Source organism: Pseudonaja textilis, chromosome 18 (genome assembly GCF_049901715.1).
Source record: "Pseudonaja textilis isolate UNSWEBS1 chromosome 18, rPseTex1.2, whole genome shotgun sequence".
Lineage (NCBI taxonomy): Eukaryota > Metazoa > Chordata > Lepidosauria > Squamata > Elapidae > Pseudonaja > Pseudonaja textilis.
Window position 1 is genome coordinate 2,776,101 of NC_142007.1, and position 12,509 is coordinate 2,788,609.

At 40.9% G+C, this 12,509-nt stretch overlaps 1 protein-coding gene across 3 annotated transcripts in view; it reads right to left on the reverse strand.

Annotated features, from left to right (window-relative positions):
* Positions 1-12,509, reverse strand: part of PRKCZ (protein kinase C zeta) — a 52,736-nt gene that overhangs the window by 13,473 nt on the left and 26,754 nt on the right. For all 3 annotated transcript variants that reach the window (XM_026715683.2, XM_087915015.1, XM_087915014.1), the window contains 4 exons: positions 9,609-9,694; positions 3,264-3,395; positions 2,625-2,706; positions 1,386-1,438 (listed from right to left, as the gene is read on the reverse strand). In XM_026715683.2, coding sequence (XP_026571468.1) covers positions 1,386-1,438; positions 2,625-2,706; positions 3,264-3,395; positions 9,609-9,694 — 353 coding nt within the window. The remainder of the gene's footprint in view (positions 1-1,385; positions 1,439-2,624; positions 2,707-3,263; positions 3,396-9,608; positions 9,695-12,509) is intronic.

Consider the following 12,509-nt stretch of genomic DNA (forward strand, 5'->3'; position numbering starts at 1 on the left):
TCTCTCTCTCTCTCTCTCACACACACACACACACACACACTCCCTCCCTCTCTCTCCAGACGTACTGATGATCTAGCACTGATGATGTTACCTAGTGTGGTGATGAAACATTTGGAAGAAGCAAGCAAGGAGCCCACCGTTCAACCCCGAGCTTATGAATATTATCTTCTATAGATCAGCAACTGTAACCACACGGCTAAATCTGTTGAGGTCTGCGATGGCATCTGTATAATAGGAGTGTGCAAGGAATTCTGTCAGGGTAGCTTGAAGTTTTTCAAAGTGATCCAATTATGAAACACTTTCCCCCCCCTCACGTTTTTCAGAAGTAAACTGATCTTGTAATCCCCTTTTGGCGTCGCCCAGTTTTGCAAAGCAGGCTTCTTCAAACTTGGCAAACCTATTTCAAGGATCATATATGACTGAATGCCTTGCACACATTCTATTACTGAAGACCGTTACCCAGCCTTTTTAGATATAATTACTTTTCCCCCCCCCAAAAAAAATCAATGGGTCTGGCAAAACGAAGTGTCACGGAACGGGAAAGCGCGTAGTGAAAACGGGATTCAATACCAGTTCGATACCAACATCGCCCCATGCGATCATGTAATTATGACACCGAGAAAATAAGATTCGTAATTTTCTAGTTTGATTTACAGGAATGACCTTTAAATAATGGAGCGTTTTAGTATCAGAATTTCAGGATGTCCTCCTTCAAAATCATGCTTGATTGCTACTGTTAGTTTTATGGGTCTGGTTTCTTCTCCTATTAATACTACCCAGCTAAAAATAGGCCCTTTTCCACCACGAAATCCACACACCAGAACCCCTGGCTTGGAGAAATCCACTGGCTATTTTTTCTTAGCTGGCCGTTGAAGACCTGTTTCTTTAAAAGATGTTTTCATCACTGAATGCCCTACTCTGTATGGTTTTTTTTTCTCACAAACATGCTTAAAGTTTATGAGTGTCTTGTTCCATTATCGTTCCTAATGGAAAAAAAACACACACATCATTATCAATAACTATAATGAATCAAACTTATCTGTGACCCTGTGGGGTAACCATTAAATTCTGAAATTAAGCCAGTTTCTGAACTTAGCAACCCAAACCTGCCTAGGATCGCCACGGATGAACATAGAATCATAAGGCTGGAAGGGATTTTGGAGGTCTTCTAGTCCAACCCCCTTCTCAAGCAGGAGACCCTATACCATCCTGGTCAAAGGGTTGTCCAGTCTATTTTTGAAAACCTGGCGTTTCTCAACTCCGTGATGAGTGGAATGCTTGGGAATTCTGGGAATTGAAGTCCATGTGTAACAGTTTTGTCTAATGGACCCGTTTCAATTAAATAAAGGATTATATTAATGTTGTACTGAAAAATTGGGACCTACCTCAGGATCATCTTTAATATTGTCATGTTTCCGAGTCGAAGAAATATAAGATACTGCAGGAGAAAACATACAAAACAGAACCGTAAAGGAAACTCACCAGCATTTTTTATATCAAATAATGGGCAAACGTAAGAGGCTCTACATTTAGCTAGCCAAATGGCCAATGTAACCTCTCGGTGTCACTTGTTCAACTGCCATTTCACCTTATTATAGGGGTTTGGAAAGGAAAATCGTTTAAAATGCATTTCAGTACACCTATCCAATATTTTTGCAGAAATTATTTCTTCTTCTCTGTGGCAGATGACCAGCTGGATATCCAAAAATATGTCTCTGGGTCACCTTGACTCTGTCTGAGAGAAAACCCTGAGCAGTGTAAAATTAACCATAGGGCAAAATTCACTTAACGACTGTTTCACTGTTTTACTTAGCAACATAAATTTTGGGCTCATTTGCAATTGTTAAGTTGAGGGATAGAATAGAACAGAACAGAATAGAATAGCAGAGTTGGAAGGGACCTTGGAGGTCTTCTAGTCCAACCCCCTGCTTAGGCAGGAAACCCTACACCACTTCAGACAAAATGGTTATCCAATCTCTTCTTAAAAACTTCCAGTGTTGGAGCATTCACAACTTCTGGAGGCCAGTAGTTCCACTGATTAATTGTTCTAACTGTCAGGAAATTCATCCTTAATTCTAAGTTGCTTCTCTCCTTGATTAGTTTCCACCCGTTGCTTCTTGTCTTATCATCAGGTGCTTTGGAGAATACCTTGACTTAGGATCTTTGGGATCAAAGAGCCCCAGTTAAAATAACTGATCTACGTGAATATCTTCCTTTGATGGATAATCCAGCTGAAGGCAATGTATTATATTATTTCACCTATCTCCACATCAACCTCCGTGATGGAAGCTGACTGTGGCTGAGGCTGGACTAGACCTTTCGATCTCCCCGTTCTTAATCTTACACTTTTAAGTACCACGCCACGCTGATGAACAGTCTCCGAATATATCCAGGAATAAACTTTTACGATAAATAATTGATTTTGCCACTGGGCTTGGCAAGTGGCTCCATAGCTGTTCTTCCTTCTTCTGCATGGCCCCCTTGAGAAGCCTATCAATTAGTCATCGTCCTTGGGGATGTTTTGAAGTTTAAGAATGTGGAACGGGGGAAATCCCTAAAAGGGCATCCCTTTTTTTTGTTCTTTTACAAAATCTTTTCTAGACTGAGTGGGAAATCATACTCACTTCCGTCTGTTTCTTCTGTGGGGACGTCAGCTTCGTCATTCTTATCATCTAATTGAGGTTCCTGGGAAGGCATCACAGAATCCTGTAAGAACACGGATTCGTGAAGAATAAAAATAAAGAAAAAGAAAAAAAAAGGCAAATTTTGTGTAACGGGCTGGTTCTCTTGAGGACCAAACGGGAAATTCACCAAAAAGCGCCTTGCCGATTAGCTAGAAGGTGACAAACCCTGTACAACATAGTTCTAGCATAAACCGATTTTCCGTTTATGAATTACCACGTGGAGCTAAAATAAGCACGTTTTGCTGCATTTCACATAGAAGAAGTGCCAGCAGGAAGAAACATCTTTCTAAGGCTCTTTGGGGCAAGGAGTCACCACACAGAGCAATGAAAAGTATATAATGTATGGATGTATATGTGGAAAGAGCTTTAAGACAAAAAAACCCGGCTGCAATCCCACTTTATTTTCTCACTTCAGGATTATTGTGTTTTTTCCTGGTCAGAAAAGATGGATTAAGGTGTGATTTATCCCACGGACGAATCAGCTGACCTGCTGAGCCTTGGAAGCTGCACAGCCTCCATGCTGTGATGCTCTTGTTGTAACACGACCCAGTCAAAGTCTCGGGCAAGGAGCCAACTTACCATATGCCTTTTGCAGGTCAGTGGGACAAGAACGTGGCAGCGTTTATGGACCAACAACTTGCAGTTGATGCACTTGTAACCTTGTCTTCCTAGACCCCATATCCTTTCACTGCACTGGCCACAGTAGGCTCTCTGGAACACAAAGGGAAGGGACACCCAGGCCTCCAGATAAACAAAACTACATTTTTGAAAGCGAAAACGGTGGAAAAAAAACCAAAACAACAGCCGAAGGCTTTTGTTGTAGGATGGATACAAGGCTTCCCAGCTATCTCTGTGGTCTCTCCGATAGTTAAGACAGCATCACAGTTTCAGGCTGGATTGTTTGTTAATCCGGCACAGTATTTCTCCATCTCAAAAACTTTAATTTGGGTGGACTTCAACTCCCAGAATCCCACAGTCAACATGCTGGCTGTGGAATTCTGGAAGTTGAAGTCCGCCCATCTTAAAGGTTGAAGAACACGGTCTAGCATCATTTTGTCTGTGAGCAACAGAGAAGGATTTTTCCCATCATCTCCTACTTAAACCTTTGAACTAGAAATACAAACACCAAATCTAGCCAACTTTTGTACAGGAAGCAGATACAATAATAGTGAATATAATAGGTCCACTCCAAAAGTTTTTGCCTTTATTTGTTCTAATCTTCAACAAACTCCGTTTTCAACATGATAGTGTCCTGAATATGAGAATTCAGGACAAGTGTTTTTGAATGGAGAGGTAACTTGTTAGTCCAACCACATGGTAACTCACCTTTCTGCTTATTCTTAATCCATCTGTCTTGTAAAGTCAACCAAGTTCCTTCCTTCCTTTCCTTTCCTTTCCTTTCCTTTCCTTTCCTTTCCTTTCCTTTCCTTTCCTTTCCTTTCCTTCCTTCCTTCCTTCCATCCATCCTTCATTCATTCATTTTCTTTTATAGCCATCCAGCAGAGCCAAGTGACTCTGGACTCCTTTTAATTTTGGTTAGCTAGCATTTATATCTGTTTTGTGTAAAATTTGCAATGCCAGCTGGAAAACGGTAAATAAAAATGAATTCTTCGATGGGCCAAAACTAAGTTTGCACGCACCAAAGCCAGAGTTGTTTATAGCGAGGGAAGGAGCTCATCTATTTCCCTCTGCCAAGCCCACAGATAGAAAAACTCTTAACATGTTCCTGCGTTAGCCAACAGAAACCTGCCCTGCCAAGCAAATGTAAAAGGCAAGGGACAGAATTTGCAATGGGAAAGGAAAGGAAGAGGTCATCCTGAGAATGAAGACGTGCGTTAGATCAAATTGTAATCAAGGAGAACCTTTTAGTTCCCCTGAAAGGGGAGATGGGTGTTTTTGTTGTTGTTATTGTTGATTTTTTTCAGGTCACTGGTCGAAGTAACATGCCTTTCCACTGTTAAGACTGTGAGAGGCTGAAGAAAAATGTGCCTCTTGACAGAAGTGTGCTAGGGGACTATGAAGAGGGTGATTAGCTTTTGAAGCAGAGAATGTCATTTCCACTTTGGTCTGTCCCTTAACATCCTGCTGGATAGGAATAGCAAACAGACCCCGGTAAATCAATCGATATAAAAAGCATTTCCCCTCCTCCCACATAGACACTGGCTTTTGAGCCGCTCTATGAAAACATCCCTTGGTTTAATTTGTAAGAATATGTACTGAGGGAAAAGAATAAGAATAAGAATAAGAAGAAAAGATGACCCCTTTTTCAGGTTGTGTAGACTCGCACAGCTATCCCCTCTGGGAAGTCATGATAGATGTTACAAGCTCTTGAGAAGGGCAGTGACACTTACTTTGGCAATGGTTGCTTTCACATCCTAACTGAAAGCTACAGTTTTGCAAACTAGAGCTAAATTTGTTTTTTTTTAAAAAAGGCAAACAGATTCTTGCACATCATAAGAAGAATTCCCACTGAGGTGCTCTAAGAATCAAAAGGATCTGATTAGTCTTTTTTAACTTAGCAGGAGCCCTTTATAAGGCAAGAGATCTTAAAGGGAGCTCAGGACTAGGTGGAGGGATCTTAGGGCCAGAAAAACATACACTCATTAATCCCGGAATTATTATTATTTTTTTAAAGGAGTTTGGGAAAACCAACCGTCTCTCATCTTTTTATTGGCTCAGTTTGCACTCGTAGAACTGAGCAGATACTTTCAAACCCAAGTCAACTTGTTACGAGGCAAGAACAAAATACCACACAATCTCAAAGAAAAGTTGAATTGCCCAGTGTTTGTCTTTACCAAGGCATGGAAAAATGGCACCCTCAGTTCTTTGTTTTTCAAACAAGGGAACAAACTTTTTTTTAAATCATCCCTCAAGCTTAAACTGCCCGTTGCTTTTTGGGAACCAAAACATTAACACGTTTTTCCAGAGTCGTGCAATCAGAAATACATCTACTTTGGATAGGCTTTTTCTGAAATGTTTGTCTGCTGGAAAGCTTCTTTCTGGAAATATAACAATAACAACAAAAAACAGAAAGAGGCTTTCCATCAGACAAGCATTTCAGAAACAGCCAATCCAAACAGGCTGGCTGGCATAAACTAATGCTCATAAGAGTTAAATTTTATTTTCTTCTAATCATTTCCTGGGCATGGATTTCAAGGGAACCTGGCTATAGAACTAGGCTACACTAACTGACATAATTCAATGTAACAGCTTTTGGTTTTACAGCAAAACATTCTTGTCCTTTAAAATAGTCACACGGAATGGCCTGGAAATAAAAGATTATGGAAAGTAAGCTGCTATGATCTAGATATAAAGGCAAACTTTTATTTAGTTATGATCTGCGGAGCCCTGGCTGCTCCCTGAGCTGGGTTGCTTTCTTGCTTAGATATAATCCCAGATCAATAGGTAAACCTGTGGCTAAAAGTTTGGTGATAATAATCTTTTATCCTAAACTAGAGGAAAGCATTAAGGAAAATAAATAAACAACACCCCCATTTCTCTGACAGACAAATCTTGCAAAGTTTTTGAAATGTTTTCCCAATTCAAATCCAGCAATTTCTCACGGGGGATGTAACAAGATTACTTTTACCTCGCAGCGATTTTTTTGTACTGTTCTGGAAAGTGAAATTTTAATTATTATTTTTTTTCCAATTCTTCTCCCTACCACCACCTCAAGACCAAACCTCTTTTTTTTAATTTGTCAGTGGAGTCATCCTACTTTGCTTTGTCGTTGCTTTCTCCATTGTAACTAACTTTGAAAGGGAGTAGTGTTCAAATCGACTGGACCCAAATTTGACTCCGCTTCCAATTTTTCCCTGGTGAATCTAGCTTCATTTTACATCCATTTTTATGAAGTTCCAGTCAGATTGCACTATACACCGTGACTTTGGATTTATAAACCCAATGCTTAAACTGCAGGCAAAGAAATAAAGGCCCATGAATGAATACTGTAATTCTTGCTGAATTTTAACTGAACTATGTGCCGATGAATCCATCTTAAGCTATGAAGGGATGGGATCAGGATCCCTAATGGGATCAGGACTTTCCTGGCTCTTTTTATCAAACAAAATGTTAACGGTTCTCAGTGATTTTGCTCCAGTAAAATGACAGGTAGATTATCAAGAATTTCAGCTTTAGGAGGCTGATGCTTTCCTATGTGGATCAAGAAGTTTTACAATATCCCAAATTTCATTACTTTTGAAGCCCTTCAAGATGAGAATGAAGAAAGGCAATTGACAGAATGGAAAATTATACATAATCGAGGCCATTGTCCAAAATGTAGCTAAGCTCCCCAGCATAAAAAGTGTTTTTGTGCCTTTGGGGAAAAAAAAGAAAAACGCTTAATTTTCTGGCGGCGAGAGCAATCAAAGGAACAGAAGCGCCTGGCTGAGTAACCCTCAACCTCTTCGCACAAGTTACTATGGCCCAGTTCACACATTCCCCCATGCCGGTGCGTGGGAAGCCACTTGAAATGGAACTGAGTAGGAGCAAGTGTTTCCAGCAAGCCGTTTACGTGACAGCTGCTCCACACGTGGCCTGGGCCACGCCAGCTGTGGCAGCCCACTGAAATCGCCCAGGCTTTGCAGAAAGCGGTTCTGCATCAAGACATTGGATCGTGAAAAGCTACCCAAGGGCTTTCACTGAAAAAAAAATATTTTTTTTTAAAAAAATGAAAACATGCCCAAATGATCAGGGGTCCGGGGCGCTTTTGAAGGCAAAGTCAAATGTCCATCACTAGAAGAGACTTGATTTTGCAATGCTTTGATTTTGCCACCTGAGGAGGAGCTTTGATATGGAGATGGGAGGCAATCGAATTTATTTATCTAATCAATGAAATGAACGTGCCATAGGGAATGTCGTACCTAATGCAGAATTTTGCAGACTTCCCTTCCATTGATAACGGAAGTTATCAATGGGAGGAAAATAAAACACGCCACAGACTTCCAATGATGATGTTTACATTTCCATATTATTGGGGAGGAGGGGAATTAAAATATACGAGAGCAGCCTGACCTAGATCGAGCTTTATCTACTCTGCCCCTACAAACTTATTTGCTTCTTTTAAAAATTGTGAACCACTCGCCCCCACCACCACCACCAAAAAAATTATTTGCAACACCCGCCAATAACTTCAGAGTAATATTTCAGTCTGAAGAATTTTTAGCCTTGTTAAAGTATTATGAGATTCTCCCTGCAACGAAGTAATCCATTTGTATTCTTTTCAAAGTCTTGTTTTCAATGGAAAAGCAGTGTTTTTTCCCTTTAAAAAAATACTATAAAGCGGATAAAACAGAGAAGAACAGACTGAAACAGGAGACCTTAGCTGCCAGATGTAGACAGGTATAAACAAACATACATGATGTAAGCATGCTGTAGAGGCCCAATCTTTCTTAAGATTAAATTTAATTATGGCCCTGTTGTGATGCCGATTTAATTCCTTAATTGCTACTATAGCAGATCTTGGAATAGAATGTGCCCTGCATGGGGCTTATTAAAATGAATAGGTAGATGAGCCCACAGGTTATGTATTTGTTCTGCAGGGGGAAATATTTGTAACTTATGATACAGAAACGTTTGTTTTTCTGAGATGCGAAGTTTGACTTCTCCCAGTTGGATTAATGCTTGACTGAATGCACTAGACTTCTAAGACTATTTTCCTTAGGCACACATAATTAGCTGCATTTGTAAGCCAACCGATATTATGAAAGAAACCCATTTTTAGATATCTTTGTGACTAGTAGTCTGATATAGATGCAGGAGAGGTTTGCAAAATGGAGAACATTTTTAAAAGGAAAAAATTTGACATTTGCACCTAAGGAATAACAACAGCTATAATAAATATATTTCAGAATAAATCAGGAATAGCTTTTTCTCGACCGCTTTAATTAGATCCCTGTTGAAAACATTGTTAAAATCCAGGTGTTTTAACAAAATCGACACTACCCAGATCCAGCTTTATGACTTATCAAAGATTGGTGAGTCAAACCTTCTGCCTCAATTGCTTCCTAAAATACAATTTTAATATTAAAATAAAGGCATATTCACATACGACAACCCTCAGGGACCTGAACACGATCCAGCTTTCTATATCAAGACCTGAATCAGGAAAGATTTCAATCACCAGGAATGAGATTAAAAATATGAGTCCGCCATTAAAAAAAATATAATCTAATTTTGCTCTGAAGCCCTTCAATGGATGGAGACTTGCATCAGAGATAACAAGTGTGTGTTTGTGTGAGAGGACCCACGCCAGCACACCAGCCTCTTCTTGTAGCAAGAAGTAGTGACAGCCATATCATCCTGACGGTTAAATAAACCTTACGTCCGACCATTTATCGAAACGCACAAACCTTTACCCCCAAATATATATATGGATTAGATACTGATTACATTCTGCAGCATTAAAGGGCTGGGTTAAGAAGGGGAAGGTGGGGGGGGGGGTGAAAGCTTTGCTTCACAGATGAAGTCAGACGTTTAACACAGCTGTGTCTCCGACACACACATAGAAATATTTATGGTGTCATTAATTAGGTCACATCTATTTAGCTCCCCCGTGCATTGAAAGAGCATCTTGAGGCTAATCCAGAGAAACAATAATCGGGCGGGGGGGCAGGAAAACGGGAAAGAAAATCCACACGGATCGAGAGAGTAGATATCCGCAAACACATTTGGGGGAGAAGAAATCAAGCTCAAGGATTTTTCTCTCTCCAAAACACAGGACTGAAAGCTGATTATTCAACCGCTGTTTGCAGCCTAAGCTGAATTGATTCTTTCTTTTTTTTTTTTCACCCCCAGGATCTACCTGGCAGGAAAAGCAGCCCCTGGCTTTCCCTCTTCTTCCCTCCCCCCGTTACCCCTCCACCCACCATGGACTCCCTTCCTCCACCCGCTTCTGGCGGCGTCTCTTTCGGCCACAGTACTCACTCTGTTAAAGCGCTTGGCTTGAAACAGATGCCCATTCACTCGGTACAGCTTCCTCCATCTTCTGGCGCCCCGCCGGTAGATTGATTCTGAGAAGGATATTAAAAAGGTGTAAAGCAGGAGCATGTTAATCTCGTGGCCTCTCCACAGAGAGGGCCGCCGGCGTCTGGATCGGGGCTTTTCCTAGCGTCCAACAGAAGCAGGAGCATCGCTCCCGAAAGCGGCGCTGTCAAAATGCATGGGAAGAACATGTCTCGCCATCGCTCCGGCCTCTCCCTCCCCTCCTCTCCCCTCCCCTCCATCTCTCTCTCTCCCTCCCTCTCCCTCCCCTCCCTCACATGATCATGGTCTTATTACAGTTCCAGGACTGCGGACTCAGGTGAGATGGCGAGAGATGACAGACCTCGGAGAAGAGGCTCGTTCTTTAAGCCAATTGCCGACGAGGCGTGTCAGCTGGGAAACACACACACACACACACACACACACACACACCGTGACAATGCACAGAGGCACAATTGTGGCCCCCATTTTCATGTTCTCCCTCCTGGAAGATGATGTCGCTAGGATCAAAGGTTGGGTGGGGTGGGTAAGAGGTTTGGGGAGTGGGCTTTTAGCATCCATCAAGAAACAACCAATATTCTATTCAGGAACTTTGTACAAATGGAAGTCAAGATCAGGGTTAAGAGCCCTCTCAGGCTGTTCAGAGCAGAGATCACATTCAATTAAAAAAATGTCATTTCACCAGATTTTCAAAGCATGCCCTAAAGCTATTTTAATACCAGCCTTGTAGCTTTTTTTTTTTTTTTTTTAAATGAGTCTTTTTCAGACCGGGCTCAGCTGCAGGTGGGGAGTGTAACTTGAAGAGAGTTCCCTTTTTGCAGGACCAAATTTCCTTCTCTGAAGGAAGGGGGAGAATCCAGATTTAAAAAGAGGTACAAACAGATCGTAGGCTCCTTGAGGCAGACGTCATCGAATGGCATTTCGGATACATACCCCCTCTATCCAAATAGGGATCTGGAATCAGAATAATTCCCCACTCCTTCCCCAAATGGCTGAGATCTTTCGACCCACGCAATCACTTTTTCCTTGAAAAGAAACACTCCTTCCGTTGCGATATCATCTCGTTCAGTCACGCAAGCATCGCTATTTGACATGCAAAAGTCCTGCATTGCCTTAGGTCCAAAACACACACCGTGTGATCTTTGGGCTCTTCAGAATTTCAATGTATGCAGCTGGAGAAAAGGGTTTTTTTTAAAAAAAATAAAAAATAAAAAATCAAGCCCCAAAGCCCACCAAGCTTTATTTTAAATACACGCCATATTTCAGCCTGGAAAAATTCCTCAGGGGAGTCGAAAAAGAGAAAAGACAGAATAAAGATCAATAAAAGATTAAATCAGAATAATGAAAGATCTGAAAGGGGGGGTGAGGAATCCTCACATCAATGCTATAAACCAAAGCAGATTCAGGGTTTTGCACCATTTTGGGATAAGATTGTTATAGGAACTGGATTCTGGTCGATAATCGTTATACTCCATTTATAAGTAATGTGATACATGAGCCGCTGCAGGTGCATTCTAAGAACCACAGGTAGAAGCCAAAGAGGACTTCCTATCAGTAAGGTTTGAGGCTAAGATATCTACAGGTCCAACAATTCATATCCATCGTATTGCAAATGTATCCGAAACTCACATCTAAACGGAGCTCAATCAAGTCAACACAAAGATTTCAACAGACCTTTGGCTCAAGAACCATAACCCAAGAAAATTCATCTAAGATATTTTACCCCTCAACAAGGAAGCATTAATCATGATTGTCCTTACATTTTCTCCATTGTTGGAAGATCATTAGTCCTTTGTAGAAATAAGCCCCCTTTTTCTGCATTCACACCCAGCAGCCACGTCCACCTTAGCCTGACATCTCCAACCAGACCAAAAGATCTTGAGGTAGACTTTAATTTCAGTGGGTTTTTATTTGAGAACGTGGAAAGGAATGTAACTGTTTCTATGACAACTGGATGGCCAAAACACATTCCGGGTTTGAAATAAACACAGGAGGCGAGACGTACACACAAACACACATCTACAGAGAATACCTGGGGGAAATCGACCCTAAAATTAAAATTGCTACAAAAAGAGTTGATTTGTATTAAAAGTCAAAGAGCAAAAAGGGTCCAAATTCATCTGCTTGCGTGTCAATTCTTCTCAGCATTATTTGGGAGACATTTTCCGTTTGTCACATCTCTATCGGTATATGATGTTGTACAGCCCACATCTGTATCTTTCAGGACGATCGGGTCTCAAGTCCATGATAGCTTAACGTGTTACTTCCTAGCCAATCTTGAGTTTGTCCCTGACAGAAAATACTTGGTTGTTAAGAACCTGCAGTCTTGAAGCACCCATAATTTCTAGAAGCAAGTCGTTCCATTGATTAATTGTTCTAATCGTCAGTAATTCCCCACCCCCCACCCCAACAACCAAGGAACTAAGGAGAAATTTCCTGACAGAACAATCAAACAGTGGAACAACTTGCTTTCAAAAGTTGTGGGTAGAGACTGGCCGGCTATTTGTCCAGAATGGTATAAAGTCTCCTGCTTCAGCTGTGGGGTTGGACTAAAAGATCTCTAAGTTGCTTTCCGACTCTGTTATTCTATTCTATTCTTCTTCTAATGTTTTAAGTAGACAGGAAAAGCTCAAAGAACATACCCTTCCCCTAGCTAATCTTGGGTATTTCAAATAAGCATTGAGTTAATACATTTTTGAGATAAGAATCCTGCACATTTCTCTCCTTAGTAGAGTTTGGAGTTTTGTGCAAAGTCGCATAGTATTAAAACAAACACTTCTATTGGCAGAATGCTTCCAATCTATCAATTATATAGATGTATGAACCCTATTATTATACTGTGGA